The sequence below is a fragment of the Moschus berezovskii genome, chromosome 1 (genome assembly GCF_049115385.1).
Source record: "Moschus berezovskii isolate FMDL1 chromosome 1, NW_MosBer_1.0, whole genome shotgun sequence".
NCBI lineage: Eukaryota > Metazoa > Chordata > Mammalia > Artiodactyla > Moschidae > Moschus > Moschus berezovskii.
The window spans coordinates 90787427-90801029 of NC_142460.1; the positions used below are offsets into that span (position 1 = coordinate 90787427).

At 52.7% G+C, this 13603-nt stretch overlaps 1 protein-coding gene across 1 annotated transcript in view; it reads right to left on the bottom strand.

The window, feature by feature from the left end:
* Nucleotides 1–3868: 3868 nt before the first annotated feature.
* Nucleotides 3869–13603, bottom strand: part of ITGB5 (integrin subunit beta 5) — a 118581-nt gene continuing 108846 nt past the window's right edge. Inside the window, exons 11-15 of the mRNA XM_055397146.2 lie at nucleotides 12402–12624; nucleotides 8760–8863; nucleotides 6468–6587; nucleotides 4995–5161; nucleotides 3869–4365 (exon numbers count right to left, since the gene is read on the bottom strand). Of these exons, the coding sequence (XP_055253121.2) occupies nucleotides 4270–4365; nucleotides 4995–5161; nucleotides 6468–6587; nucleotides 8760–8863; nucleotides 12402–12624 (710 nt within the window). The 3' untranslated portion in view covers nucleotides 3869–4269. The remainder of the gene's footprint in view (nucleotides 4366–4994; nucleotides 5162–6467; nucleotides 6588–8759; nucleotides 8864–12401; nucleotides 12625–13603) is intronic.

Here is a 13603-nt window from a genome sequence, read left to right on the forward strand (position 1 = left end):
AAGGAAATGGCAACCCACTCCAGTGTTCTTGCCTGGAGAATCCCAGGGACGGGGGAGCCTGGTGGGCTTCCGTCTATGGGGTCACACAGAGTCGGACACGACTGAAGTGACTTAGCAGCAGCAGCAGAACACCAAAAGTGTCCCCAACACAATATAACCAAGAACTCCTCTCCTAGGAGGTCACCGCAGCACACATCCCTATGGTTACCTACAGCTTAGAGCTTGCCTGTTTGCAACAAGAATTCAAGGCCACTTAAAATGAGGATCATTTTAAGAGCAGGACATCGGAAGGATCAGAAAGCGTGTGTGGAAGGGGAGATAGGCAAAGATTGAGGGGGTCGTGGAGAGGGTGGGGTTCACTGGAGAAAACAGGGATCTCAGTAAGAACTGGAGGTAGGTTCCATCTCCTGGCATTTAGTTCCCAGCCTCTTGACGATCAAGATACCAACCGAAAGCAAAAATTCCAGACATCGAAGTTAGATTATATATTCCCATGGTATGACAAAAGGAGGCATCGAACGTCCCAGCACTGAACTCCAGAGACACAAATTGGACACAAGACCATCTATCTCACTGTGACACGTCACCAGCCTGTCCTGGAGGTGGTGCTGTCAGTTGGGGCCGGCTGGGCAGTGACCATCCCTAAAGCCACAAGCTCAGTGGGAGGAGCCCTGGGGGCTGAGAAAGACGAGCTCTCCCTTCCCAGCACCACCACCTGCTCAACTGTCTCTCTTTGTCCTGCCTTCACTTACATCCTTCTCTGAGGATGAGAATGGAACCACGTCCTTCCTGGGAAGCCTGGAGCCCCTGAGCTGAGTGCAAACAGAAGTCAGCTCAGGAGAGACTTCACCAAGCCTTCTTAGCCCCCCACCCGGGCATGCTGACAGCCGCAGCCAGAAAGACTCCCAAACAGGCCCTACACGTCCACAAGGATGCTTCAGAGGCTCTTACCTCCTCCTGAGTGTGCTCCATGCAGCTGTCTCCCTCCACTCCACTGGCTTATCCCAGCCAGTCACAAAGGCCCATGGAAGCTGAGCTCGCCAGGCTGCCCTTCTCAGAAGTAACAGGAGCCCCACACGACGAGAGCCCTCCAAAGAGGGAGGAGCTACTCAATTAAGAGATGTCATGCAAACAGAAAAAAGGACCGTCTCTCCGCCCCTCTGATCTCCTCATCTGTTTACTGTTACCTGAAATTCATCCCACAGGTTTCACGACAATCACCGCCAGCTTTGAACCTAATTAAGCAAATTTTAAAAAATGTTACCCCAGAAGAGGCAGCTGTTACTTTAATTTGACTAAGTACTAGTCAACCAAGTGGAATGAGAATCCCCAGTCCTCTTGAAAAGTTCAGTTCAGTTCAGTCTCTCAGTCGTGTCCGACTCTTTGCGACCCCATGAATCACAGTACGCCAGGTCTCCCTGTCCATCACCAACTCCCGGAGTTCACTCAAACTCATGTCCACAGAGTCGGTGATGCCATCCAGCCATCTCATTCTCTGTCATCCCCTTCTCCTCCTGCCCCCAATCCTTCCCAGCATCAGAGTCTTTTCCAGTGAGTCAACTCGTCCCATGAGGTGGCCAAAGTATTGCAGTTTCAGCTTTAGCATCAGTCCCTCCAATGAACACCCAGGATTGACCTCCTTTAGAACGAACTGGTTGGATCTCCTTGCAGTCCAAGGGACTCTCAAGAGCCTTCTCCAGCACCACAGTTCAAAAGCATCAATTCTTCGGCACTCAGCTTTCTTCACAGTCCAACTCTCACATCCATACATGACCACAGGAAAAACCATAGCCTTGACTAGATGGACCTTGGTTGGCAAAGTAATGTCTCTGCTTTTTAATATGCTATCTAGGTTGGTCATAACTTTCCTTCCAAGGAGTAAGCGTCTTTTAATTTCATGGCTGCAATCAGCATCCGCAGCGATTTTGGAGCCCAAAAAATAGCCTCACACAGTTTCCACTGTTTCCCCATCTATAACAGCATAATTCCAATTTGGTTAAAATCACACATACATGCACGGGAGAAAAGACTGACATGTCGTCCACAAAAAGAACAAGAGTTGTTGCCTCTGTGTGCTGTGATTGTAAAGGATTTTTACTTTCCTTCTGATCTATTTTTCATTTTTTCCATGTACTACTTTTGCAATTAGAAACCCTGTTAAAAATTAATAAAGTACCATTTGGAAATCTGTATTAAGTCAACAAAGATCGATTACAAAGGTAAATAGCCACCCCCACTCTTCCAACAAACACGTTACTAATTACCTGTCCAAACAGACGTAAAGAGCTTTCCAGAGACCACCGGGCATGTACTCCTTGCAGGCGCTCTGGTGGCCACACAGCGGCAGGGCCTTTTGCATTAGGAGGCTCACTCTCACCTGTCTGCTTTCATCGCCCAGCAACAATGGGCCCTGTTTGAGGGAGCTTTGCAGAGCAAAGGTCCAGAGTACCCTCAGCTCCTGCTCCATTATCTGTGTTAACAAGAGGCAGTGAGGACCTGGCCAAATCACCAAAAGTAAGTAAGGGGATCGCACACTGGGTCAGAATCTCAAGTCAGGTCTCGGAACAGCTGTCCCCAGAGCCTCCAGCAGGGGGCAGCAGCGCACTGTGCGCAACAGCCATTTGGTGTCACCGAGGAAATAGCCCAAACTTCCACATCAGGTGGAAGCCTGCCTGGAGCAATTCATCCTTTCTGTCCATGGCTCAAGAATGCCGTGCCCTTACAGAGCTGCCTGGTAGAAAATCAGACTTTGAACAATTGTGTCTTCAGGAAACCCAAGAGAAACCCAACGTTTCTTCTGAAATCATATTTTTCTCAGTTTGGAAAAGTCACAAAACCTGTGTCTATTTTGTATATTTACCTACATTTGGCTTTATTCCAAAAAGGATTTAAGGCAGTTTCACCAAGTCACAAGGTCTCTGTTTCATCCTAATTACACAGGACAAAGGAAACACAGGATTTGTTCCTATTTGCCCCAGGTAATAAATACGGCTGTTTATTAATAGACATTTATCTTAGCGTTTGCCGAAATGAAGTAAAGGGAATTTGGTCCAAGGCTGAGAACAGATGAATCTGGAATGAAACCCCAGTAGCCTTGAAGTGATGCCAGAGGCAGCTAAGTGATTAGTGAAAGAGATGTTACAAAAAGGAGCAGGCACCTTTGCTTGTGAGGCCTGCTCTTTGTACCAGCTTGTCATTAGTTACACTTAATGACATCTGGGAAAGCCCAATCCCTTCTCCAGTGATCAGTTTCCTCATCTATAAACGGGATAGGATCAGATAGTTTGACTCAGATACGGAAAGAGAGAGGCCTTAAAGGGCCCTGCAGGAAGGACAGCTGATAGGAAACTTGTTATAATGTGCAAGAAGTCACTTTGTGTGGAAGCCACATCTTGACCCTTTTTCATCTGCCCAATCTATTTGCAGCCTTAGCACCTGGGAAATGGGAAAGAAGCCAAAGGGGTGATCTTCACAGTTTCGAACCTAAGTAAAAGTTGGGAGTGTCCAAAGACATCTGCTCAGCCCTCCCTGGAGTGCCCCCCGCCCCGAATGCCCTGCGTACTGCATGGAGCTCTATGACGAGCCCTGGTCTGGAGTATTGGACCGGCTTGTGTGATGTCCCTGCTAGGGACTTCAGAAAGGTAAGTGCATGTCATAAAGAGTGTCAAACACAAAATCTTTTGGCTTTAATCTTTACTTTCAGTCCCAAATAATCTCTTTCCTTTTTGTTACAAAAGTACTAGATGAACATGGACAGAAGAAAGCTGACCTCTGCAAACTATGTACCTTCAACAGGCGTCTCGATCTGGTCACTAACACCCATGTGCGAGGCAGAGACACCAGGCAGGTAATTCTCGGGAATCAGAACTATACATAAATGCATGATCATTTTATTTCATACAAACATGATCAACACAAGCAAAGCCAGACTGTGGATTTTACACACTCTTGACATTCCTAAGAGCCTTCTGTGGGGCCAGATCTGAGGCCCAGCCCTCCTAGAAGGAGGACGCGGCCTGCGTCTCAGTAGTTCATTGAGACAACAAGCTGGACGTGCTGAGGAGAGCCGAGAATACCGTGGCCAGGCTTGGAGGGGTGGCAAGCCGGCACAGCCGGGCGCCTTCCTGCACAGGCTCCTTGCCCGGGCTTGCCGGAAGGTCTCTGTGCTCGGTGGAGCAGGGAGCAGTGATCAAGCCGAGCAGCTGTCCAGAGCTTGTCAGTCTCTGGCTTGACCGCTCACCCCTCCAGCCCTCTGAGGGGAAGGAGCTGTCAGTCCACTGTGCCATTGTAGGCTTTGTTGAACTTGTTGAAGGTGAAATCCACGGTGTGTGTGGAGATGGGCTTTCTGTACAGAGGGTTTGAAGCCTAGAGAACACAGAGGGTAAGAGGACATGTGTTAGTTCATTCACTCATTTGAACACACACAGGGTTGGAGGCCCTTCCAGGGTCAGTCACCAGGAAGACAGCGGGCTCAGCATGCAGGTGGAGGTGCCTGCCTTGTGCTGTAAGACTTGCCCTTCCAACCCACTGGCCTGGAATGGCCCCGTCCTTCCCTGAACTTTCTCTCCCCATCTCTGAATGAGGGGCTTTGTCCATCAGATGGTCTCTAAAGTCCCTTTCAGTTTTAACAGAAACTAACTAGGACTTTGGGGGCACTCACTGTGCTCTGTCCTTGGGTGACGTGCAGTCTGTTTGGGGAAGCAAGGCACATACAGACACTGCGGTAAACTGTGGGTATGTGGGGTCCCCTCCTGGGCTGTGTCCAGACCGTCCAGACTCCCCCTGCTCAGGCTGTGCCCAGCACCTCTGCTCGCGAGCCTCCTGACCTGGGTGTGGTGTGGGGCTCTGTGCAGGGCGTTCAGAACTGGGTACACACCACCCCTCAGGCTCTGCTTCCTTGTTCTCAATGCTAAAGGTGTTAGGGGGCCTCTGCCTAAACTCAACTGGACCCCTAAGCTTGACATGTTCCCACTCCCAGCTTCCCACGGGCGTACCATTTCGTAGCGGGCCCTGGATCGCTCACTCTGGAACCTGGCGAACTCTCTCCGGTCGTGGATGGTGACGAGCAGCTTCCAGATGACCAGAAGGGCAAACCCAGTCAGGAGGATGCTGCCGACCACAGCCAGGAGGATGGTCATGGCACTGGGGGCGGTCCCACACTCTGGAGGACCAGGGCACGGTGAGCAAGCCGCTGGCATTACCATGCCCCCACCCCAACCTCAGGCCCACCAGCTCTCCCCAGAGGCCTTCCTGTGCTTCGTAAGACCCTCATATGGCTTCTGGGCGGTGTGGGTGACAGGCGGGTTTCTCCAATGCACATGAAGTAAAAGATTCAAAGAAGGCTGGTGACTGTCCCAAGGCCACACAGCAAATCGAGGGCAAAGTCCAGAACTTAGAGGCTGCTCCACTTTCCCCACACACACCCTGTGCACGGCTGCATCCCCTCAACTCGAAGCACCCATGCCCCAGCCCGGCCCTGCCTCCCATGAAGGATGCTGGACCACGTCTCAACTTTCACATAAATGGTTTCAGGAGTAGACCAGGCGGCAGGAGGTTTCATGAAGCCGTTCCACAAGGGCTGGGCTGGGGGCCAGCCAACATTTGTAAGCCCTTAGTGTGCAGCCTTTGGAGCAAATGTGCTTATTTTCAAAGAACCACAGAGACAGTGCTTGGAAACAAAGCCTCATTCTTCAGGCGTGCATCCTGGGCTGAGACCACAACCCTTCCCTCTGCCTCTGCCTAGGGAAGGCATATTATGTGGTCTGGCCTCATGTGGAAGCAGTTTGCAATACTGTGAACTCAAGAGAGCAGATCTTTTTCTGTACCCCTACCCCCGCTCCAACCTTCTCAAGAGAAAAATAAAAGCGGTCATACCAGAAACCCTAATTATCCCAAGGAAAAGGGCTACTGGTCCCCGGGCCCAGAGCGTGAGGCAGAAATGTCCATGTTGGGTCAGAGCGTGCTGTCCTCAGCAGCTGGGCACAGCATTTGTGGGAATGTTAACCCAGCGTTCTGCCCTTTCTGGACTCCACTCCAGGAAGCGGCAGCCCAGCCAGGGCCATGCATGTACCCAGAGCTCCCTGATGCCTAGACCTGATGGTCCGGACCTGCCTTGCACACTTGCACTGCCGTTAGCCATGTAGGTCAAGTGTGTTTTGTGCTTACTGTCACCCCTGTACCCCTTCCTTTGAGATGAGACACTCCCCCAGGGCAGGGCCCTATCCTCCTATAACTCCCATTCCCTCCAGTCACAGCCCCCAAGCTCCGCCCCAGCAATGGTCCCCAGATGAACAATCATCTTTCTCCTGAACTACAGCAGTCAGGTAGAGGAGGCCTCAGATCCTGATCTTCACAGGGCACTGTGTCCCTCCCCTCTCTGGAGTTTGGAAAGGATGGTCAGAAGAGGATGGGTGATAGGTCAGAAACCAAGCGCCCTGGGGGAGCAGATGGGGCCAGCCCTCACCCACCTGGCTCCCTGAGGACCGTGAGGTTGGACTTCCCACTGGGGAGCTCTGAGTAGGTGAACATCATCACACAATCCTTGGCGGTTTTGTAGAAACAAAGCACAGCCTCCTGATCATCTTTCACTGGAAGAAAACCAAGCAGAAATGTTCTGAGTAACTCAGAGCCACCAAGGGATGGGGTGAAGAGCCAAATTCTGCCCCCAAAGAAAAGGGGTGCAGAGAGGCTGGCTGGGACTGAAGAGTGAGTTCAAGCCTCTCATATGAAGAAGGCAGGCCCAGCGCTGAGTGAGACTGCCCCAGGGATGCAAACCCCCTTCCACTTGAGGGAGCCTCCGCAGCACTCACTGTGGGGATGCGGAAGGAAGGGACGCGCTGTGGCCAGGCGGGGCAGGACAACGGAACTGGAGAAAGAAGGGGCTGGCCGGCTGCCCGCGGAGGCCCGAGTGAGCGCTCACACTCGAGTCCCCTGCCGGAGAGCCAGCTGCAGAGGCCGAGAGCTGGCAGTGCTGTCCCGAGATGTGAAACGAGAGAGCCCCACGAGGCGATGAGGCGAGGGAGAGACTGCACCTCCCCAGCCGCCAGCGTGGCGCACGCTGCTTGCCTCGCTCCCCGGGGGAAGAAGCTCCTTTCCCCACACTGCCTCACAGCTGCTGTCCCCACACGGCTGCCGCCTGAGGTGAAGCCATCACCGTCCCCTCCCCTCCAGCCCCCACCCCCGAGGCATTATCCACAGTCCAAGGCTTCCCTGGGTCGGGGTTAGACTGATTTCTAGCGGGGAAGGAAGCCGGGAAGAGTGTCAAGTAAGAGGGAGGTGGGTGATAAGGGAATGACCCATGGGTCCTGAGTAACAACTGCAGGATATGCTGGGACATGGAACACCTTCCAGCTCCACCCTCCGTAAGCCTGTGGCTCAAAGGAGGCTCTACCTGGGACCAGACAGTTTTGAGTGGTTATCAGACACGGAGGCCTGGGCTTTTCCTCTCAAACCCCAACTGTAAGTCCAGTCTGGCAGAGTGTGAGTGAGCATGTGTGTGTGTGAGAGAGAGAGAAAAAGCCTGGGGGAAGAAAGGAAGGACAACTGCTGAATTCAAACAGAAACTTTCTCTCTGAAGCAGCTGATTCACGTCACAGCTGTGCATGAACAGCAACATCTGCTCCAGAGCGACGGAGTCGTCGGTGGGTCAGGAGAGGCACTGCCCTGTCTTTCTCTGGGTGTCCAGTCATGAGGCAATGGCCCAGGTCTGCAGGCAGAACTTGCTGCGAGCCAGGCCTCAAGTCACAAGACAGGAGCAGGGCAGGAAAACTGGCCTGAGGCGCCAGACTGGGAGGGTGGGGGGGTCCCCATCGGCTCCCAGGTGCAGTACAAGCCCTGGCACACAGTGGGTGCTCAGTGACTATGTGTGATGGCATTCATGACTTGGTTGCCATGATTCAGCCAAGCATCAGTCAAGACCAGGGAGGCAGGAACAAGGAGCAGAGAGACCTGCAGGAATTCTATCCTGGGTTCATCTGGACAGAACGCAAGCTCTGCCTTGTCTGATGCCAGCAGCATCAAGACAGCTGTGTTGGGCTGAGATCAAAAGGGGCAGAGGCTGGGTAGCTGGTCAGTAAACGTGGTTTCCCAGCTTCCTGGGCACACATGGATGGCATTTCCCGCCATTCCTGCAGTAAATGTGGCCGGGTGACTGAATTCTGGGGGAAAGTTACATGTACCCTTCCAGGTCCAGCCCATGTAAACCTCCCATCCAATCCTTCCCTCTGTCCTCCCCATTTGTAGACTCAAGGGAGAGGATTCTGAGGACCTGGGGGAGGGTGGAACCAAAATTGAGAGGGTATCTGGGCTCAGGAAGGACCAATGGAGGCTTTGTCAACCAGGAACATCTTCACTTTCAGTGAGTGACAAACCAACTTGTATTTTGTTAAGTCACTGAGGTCTGGGGCGTGTTTGTCGTGGCCGCTAACAGTACTTATTCTAACTAATACACCGACTTCTCAGGAAGCCTGGGAGAAGATGCGGCTAGGAAGGGACTGGGCCCAGGGGCAGGATACACACTGATGAACGGGGGGTCTTATACCCTGGAGAGCCTGGAACCTGTGCCCTAGCCCAGGGACCCCACGTCCTCTTGGGGAGCCAGCAAGGACTGGCCAAGGACCTGAGGCTACTTCCTAACTCAAGGCTAAAACCACCGTCCTGTCTGCCAGGCAGCCCTGAAGATCATCCCCACAGGATAGAGTCTCTACATCTACTGCCAGGATCCAAAGGGGCCGGCTGCCCAGGCCGCTCGGCATACTCACCAATGGTGTCCACCCGTGTGATCACCTCATCCTTGCACAGGTTTTGGCAGGTCTGGTTGTCAGCTGAGCTCCCTGAGTGAAGCAGCAAGCACTCGACACAGTCTCTTTGGAAGAGAGGCGATAAATGTGGGTGTTAAACGCTGTGGAGCAGTGCCAAACATGTAACCGAGGACACGCCCCAGGAGTGCAGATCCCAGCCCTCCTTCAGGCCCCTGAAGCTTTAACTTCTCCCATCTTCAGTTGTTTAGCCCTACTGTCCCCCCGTCGCCCTCATGCAGGGAAGCCTGAAGGTCCTTGGAGGAGCCTAGGTGAGTTTAGAGACGTGTCTGGTCCCCATGTCAAGTTGCAGGGGCCCAACCACGCCCACAGAATCTGCATCTCTAGGGCTGGAGCCTGGTCTCCCAGGGATTGAGTGACGGTGAGGGCCGAGGACCACTGTCTTGGAGACTCTCGGCCCTTTCCCCTTCTTCCTCCCAGACAGAGGCCACGTGGCATGGGAGCCAAGCTCTAAAGGTTCATTGGGATTGTTGTGGAGGGGAGAGAGGGTCCCTAACCCCTCTGGGGGACTGTGGGGGGGCATAAATGGGGTGGCAATAACTCAACTCCAGGGAGAAGTGGGTTGGAACAAAACTGCCAGCTGATGGTGAACCTGCAGGGCCTTTCTGAGGTGATGGTGCTTGGTGACCTGCAAGGAGGTAAGAGATCCCCCAAACAGGTGCTTCTCCAGGAAATGGGGTGAGGACTCCAGAGTTAAGCATGTTGGGCGGGCCACTGCCTCCTTGCAGCTGTGTCCTGGCACCAGAGTGTGGCGGGGATGAGGGGGAAGCATACAGAGCCTCAGCAACACAGGGGACAGCAGCCTGTACCCCATAGGCCTGTGGGGACCAACAGGGCTGTGTGTCCGGAAGGCTCTCTGGCAAAAACATGGCAGGAAATATAACTGCCATGCATCACATTTATCATTTTCATTTTCAAATTCCTTGGGATGGAGGAACCAGTTACTACATTTCCAGGGCAAAAACTGTACAGTGGATGCCAGGCCTGAAGGGAGCTGGGAGCGCTTCATTAAGTCGCTGTATTTTACAGGTGAGGGAAATGAGGACTCAGAGGCAGCAGGGTCCAGCACCCAGGAGTCCTGCCTCTCCGTCAAGTCCTTCCCAAGCCCTTCCTCTGCTTTCTGAACACTGAGGAGGACTGGGCGAGTGAGTAGATCGTGGAGAGAAAGCAGATAAGACTTCTTACTGGGGTTCTAATAGGTTGAAGAATTCAACCATCCCAGGATGGGCCACAAAATTCCTCTCTCCAGGGAATGACTTCATGGAAACATTCTGGAGTTACACAAGTCAGAATTGCTGCATTTCCCCTGAGGCCAGAGCCCAGTGGGCGGGTACTGAGACTTGGCTGGGCACCAAGAAGGGGTGGCTCCCGCTCTGGTCCTTCACACTAATGCCGCTGCCCTCCCCTCTCCCCACAATTAACACACTGCAAAGAAAGGTGTCTGCTTCCGCTCTCCACTAGGATTCACCACAGAGGCCTCCACCTGCATGTCCTGGAGTCAGGAAACGACAGGGCTGCTTCCAGGGAACATTCCCTCTCATCCACACCGGCAAATCAGTTTAACCCATGTGCTCCTCGCACTGGGTTGAAACTTGTGATTTATTGTAGTCACGTATTAAAATAAGTCTGGCCTTTAAACAAACAAGCTGCTGAGACAGACTCTGCTCGGGGAGTCTGTTAATTGAAATCAGCTGAGAATGAATATGAACTCACCCAAGGTGAATGGTGTGTTTGGTTAGTTCTAGAAAGTGGAGATTGCCTGCTCAGAAGTACCAGAGGGAAAAAAAAAAGGCCATAAGGCATTGAAAACCTGGTGGTTCTCAGCAAAGCGGCGAGTAGAAAAACAGCCTGAAATAAGGCATTATCAAAGGGACTTCATTTTTTTGTTTTTAAAGTTACAAGTAGGCTGTGAAAGAGGCAGTGTCAGTGTGACCCAGAGACAAGAAGGAATAATGAGGTTCCTTGGTGGCATCTCTTTGCTCTCCTTGCTCCTTTGGTGTTGCTTAATGGATAACAAAAAAAAAAATTCATGTCTTCTTGGAAATGAATGCCTTAAACATTTAAAGCTAAGGCTGTCTTCCCAAGCAGCCTTTTAACTGACCTAAGCCAACCCTTTATTGCCTTGCTGCTCCAGAGGAAGGGGAAGAAAGAGGTTTTATCTGCTTTTATTGGTACCACGCATATTGTCCTAGCTTCATCCCCACCTCCCAACAGCCTCACATGCCCCAAGGTCTGGAAGCACAGGCTCAAAAGGGTTCTGCTGGTGGGAGCTGGGGGGAGGGTGCCTCCCTCAGGCATTACATGTTGATAATGGCCAAGAGTCCAGGCTCAGATGGCCACAGATATTTGGGCTCCAGACCCAGGATCCTAACCTCCTCCCCTGGGATGTTTCCATTTGCATTTCTGCTGTTTCTCCACTTTTAGCAGGTCTACAGTGGATCCGTGTTTCTTTTCGCTTACTCTGCCTGGCTTCCCTCTAATTACACAAAATAAAATCTGGCCCTTCTATCTTGTCTCTCCATCTGCGGCCAGCTTTCAATTACCCACGCCTGGATTATTTGTGGCAAACGGCCAGACAGGGGCTCTGCCACCCAGAATGTTTCTGAGTTCAGACTGACCGGCAGCCCCAGCCACTCGGGGAGCATGACCTCCTCTCATTAGGAGCCTGGGCCAGGCATTTGGAAGGGATATCTGCCAAAGAAAATTGCACAGTTGCATTTCCCAGCCAAAAGGAAACAACGTCTATATTATTACTTGTTTCTGATTATTTGTGCCCCTCCCTCCTGGCTCCTCAGCACAAGGATGACGACGGCACAGCTGTTTCTCTAGCAAAATCAAGGCAAGCTGTCACTCTTGCTCTCCCGATGCCGTAACTCCCTGCTCTCTTTCATTCCCTCTCATTTGCGCTCTGGCAGAATGTGGAGGGCAGAGCTGCGAGGAGGTCAACTGGGGAACGTGACCCTGTGGCTGGGTCAGTGGAGGCCTGGAGCCTGTATCTGAACAATCTCTGCATTCAGCAGCAGCACGGAGACCCGCTCCATTATCTGTACAAATGGAGCAGAAAATTCAAACGCCACTGCAGTTTGTTCCTGGCACGCCTTATCTAGGTCGGGTGCCCTCCTGTCCAATTTACCTTCGGATGATGTTTTGTTTAAAGCAGTATTTTCTATACAGGGAAGGTGGCCTGTGAAACACTGTTTGGGGGATGTTAACGGGGACGGTCAAATTCATTTGGAAAAAACATGCACGCTGAATGTCCTTTTGAAATACTAAAGGCTCAAGAAGATGCTATTTTGGTACCAAAATCAATTCAATTTCATTTAACCTAGTAATCCGGTAGTTTCCAAACTTGACTAACAGTCTTGCTTTTTGTTGCTCTGTTTTGCTTTTGTTTTGTTTTTACAAAATCTCCATGGAACCAGAGCTTCAAAGGCCCTATTCTAGTTCATGTAAGAGTTTCACTACTCCCCTGCAAGGCTGCGTGGGTAAGGTGTGGGAGATGGGGAGTGAGAGGCTGGTGGCCCTGGAGGCTGACGGGCCAGACGGCAGGATGGTCTGGGGGAGAAGCTGGGGTGGGGGCTTTACCTCTTGGTGCTGCAGGCATCGGGGCAGGTTGGGCACTTCTCACAGGTCTCCCCAAAGGCCCCTGGCTCTGTGCAGTGGCACTGCCCGCAGACGCAGTGCCCGCGGTCGCTGCAGATGTGGCCATCCCTGGCCTGGCACGTGCTGATGTCTGTCGAGCAGTTACAGTTGTCCCCGATGTAACCTGCGTGGCACTTGCATTCTCCGCAGTGACACTCACCATGGCCTAAACGGACACACGCCGCACATCAGTGCCCGCCTGCCTGCACGAACACAACCACGCTGGCGCCTGCCACGTGCTGGGCCCTGGGAATTTACCAGAATGAGGCACGGACTGTGCCCTCAGGCTCTGACTGGGCAGACAGAGGGCCTGGTGCCACCACGAGGTGACGGCAGGGCCCCCAGGCGCTCCATGTGGCCCGCCTGGGCTGGACGCTGCTCCAAGTTGGTCCAGAACTTGACCAAGTTGTGCCACGGGCCCAGGACCCCAGAGAACTTCTTCCTGTCCCTCCAGTTATGTGCATAACAGCCCCAGGGCCTGTGGATGTGACCCCATATGGCAAAGGAGACTTTGCAATGTGATAAAGTGAAGGATTCTGAGACAGGGGAGATTCTCCCAGATTATCCTGGGACCCTAAGTGCCATCACAAGGGTTCCGTGTAGGAGTAAGGCAAAGAGAGATCTGCAGAAGGTGGTGGCCACGGCCAAGAGAAGCAAGATGCTGTGCTGCCAGCTCTGAAGACAGAGGCGGCAGCCTCAAGGAGCCAGGAATGCAAGGAGCGCAGCTCCGTAAGATGGGAAAGATGAGGGAAGGACCCTCCCTGGAGCTTTGGCAGGGAGTGTGGCCCTCCTGGTACTGACACTGTAGCCAGGGAGAACCATGTCAGACTCTGACCTCCAGAGCTGTAAGAGAGCACACTGGAGTTGTCTTCAGTCACTGATCTGTGGTAACCCATCACAGCCGCAACGGAAACGCAGTCACTGTCCCCGAGTCTCAGTGATGTGCTGACTCCGGAGCTGTGGCCCAGAGCGGGACGATTCAGGAGCAGGTGCCAAGGGCCCCAGCAGCTAACACTGAACTCACCTCGAACGTGTCAGACTTTACAGCGTGAACAAGGAATTCTTACAACCATCTCCTGCTCACAAGTGATGAAAACGACACACGGAAGGACGAAGCAGCTTGCGGGTGGCCACGGAGCCAGGAC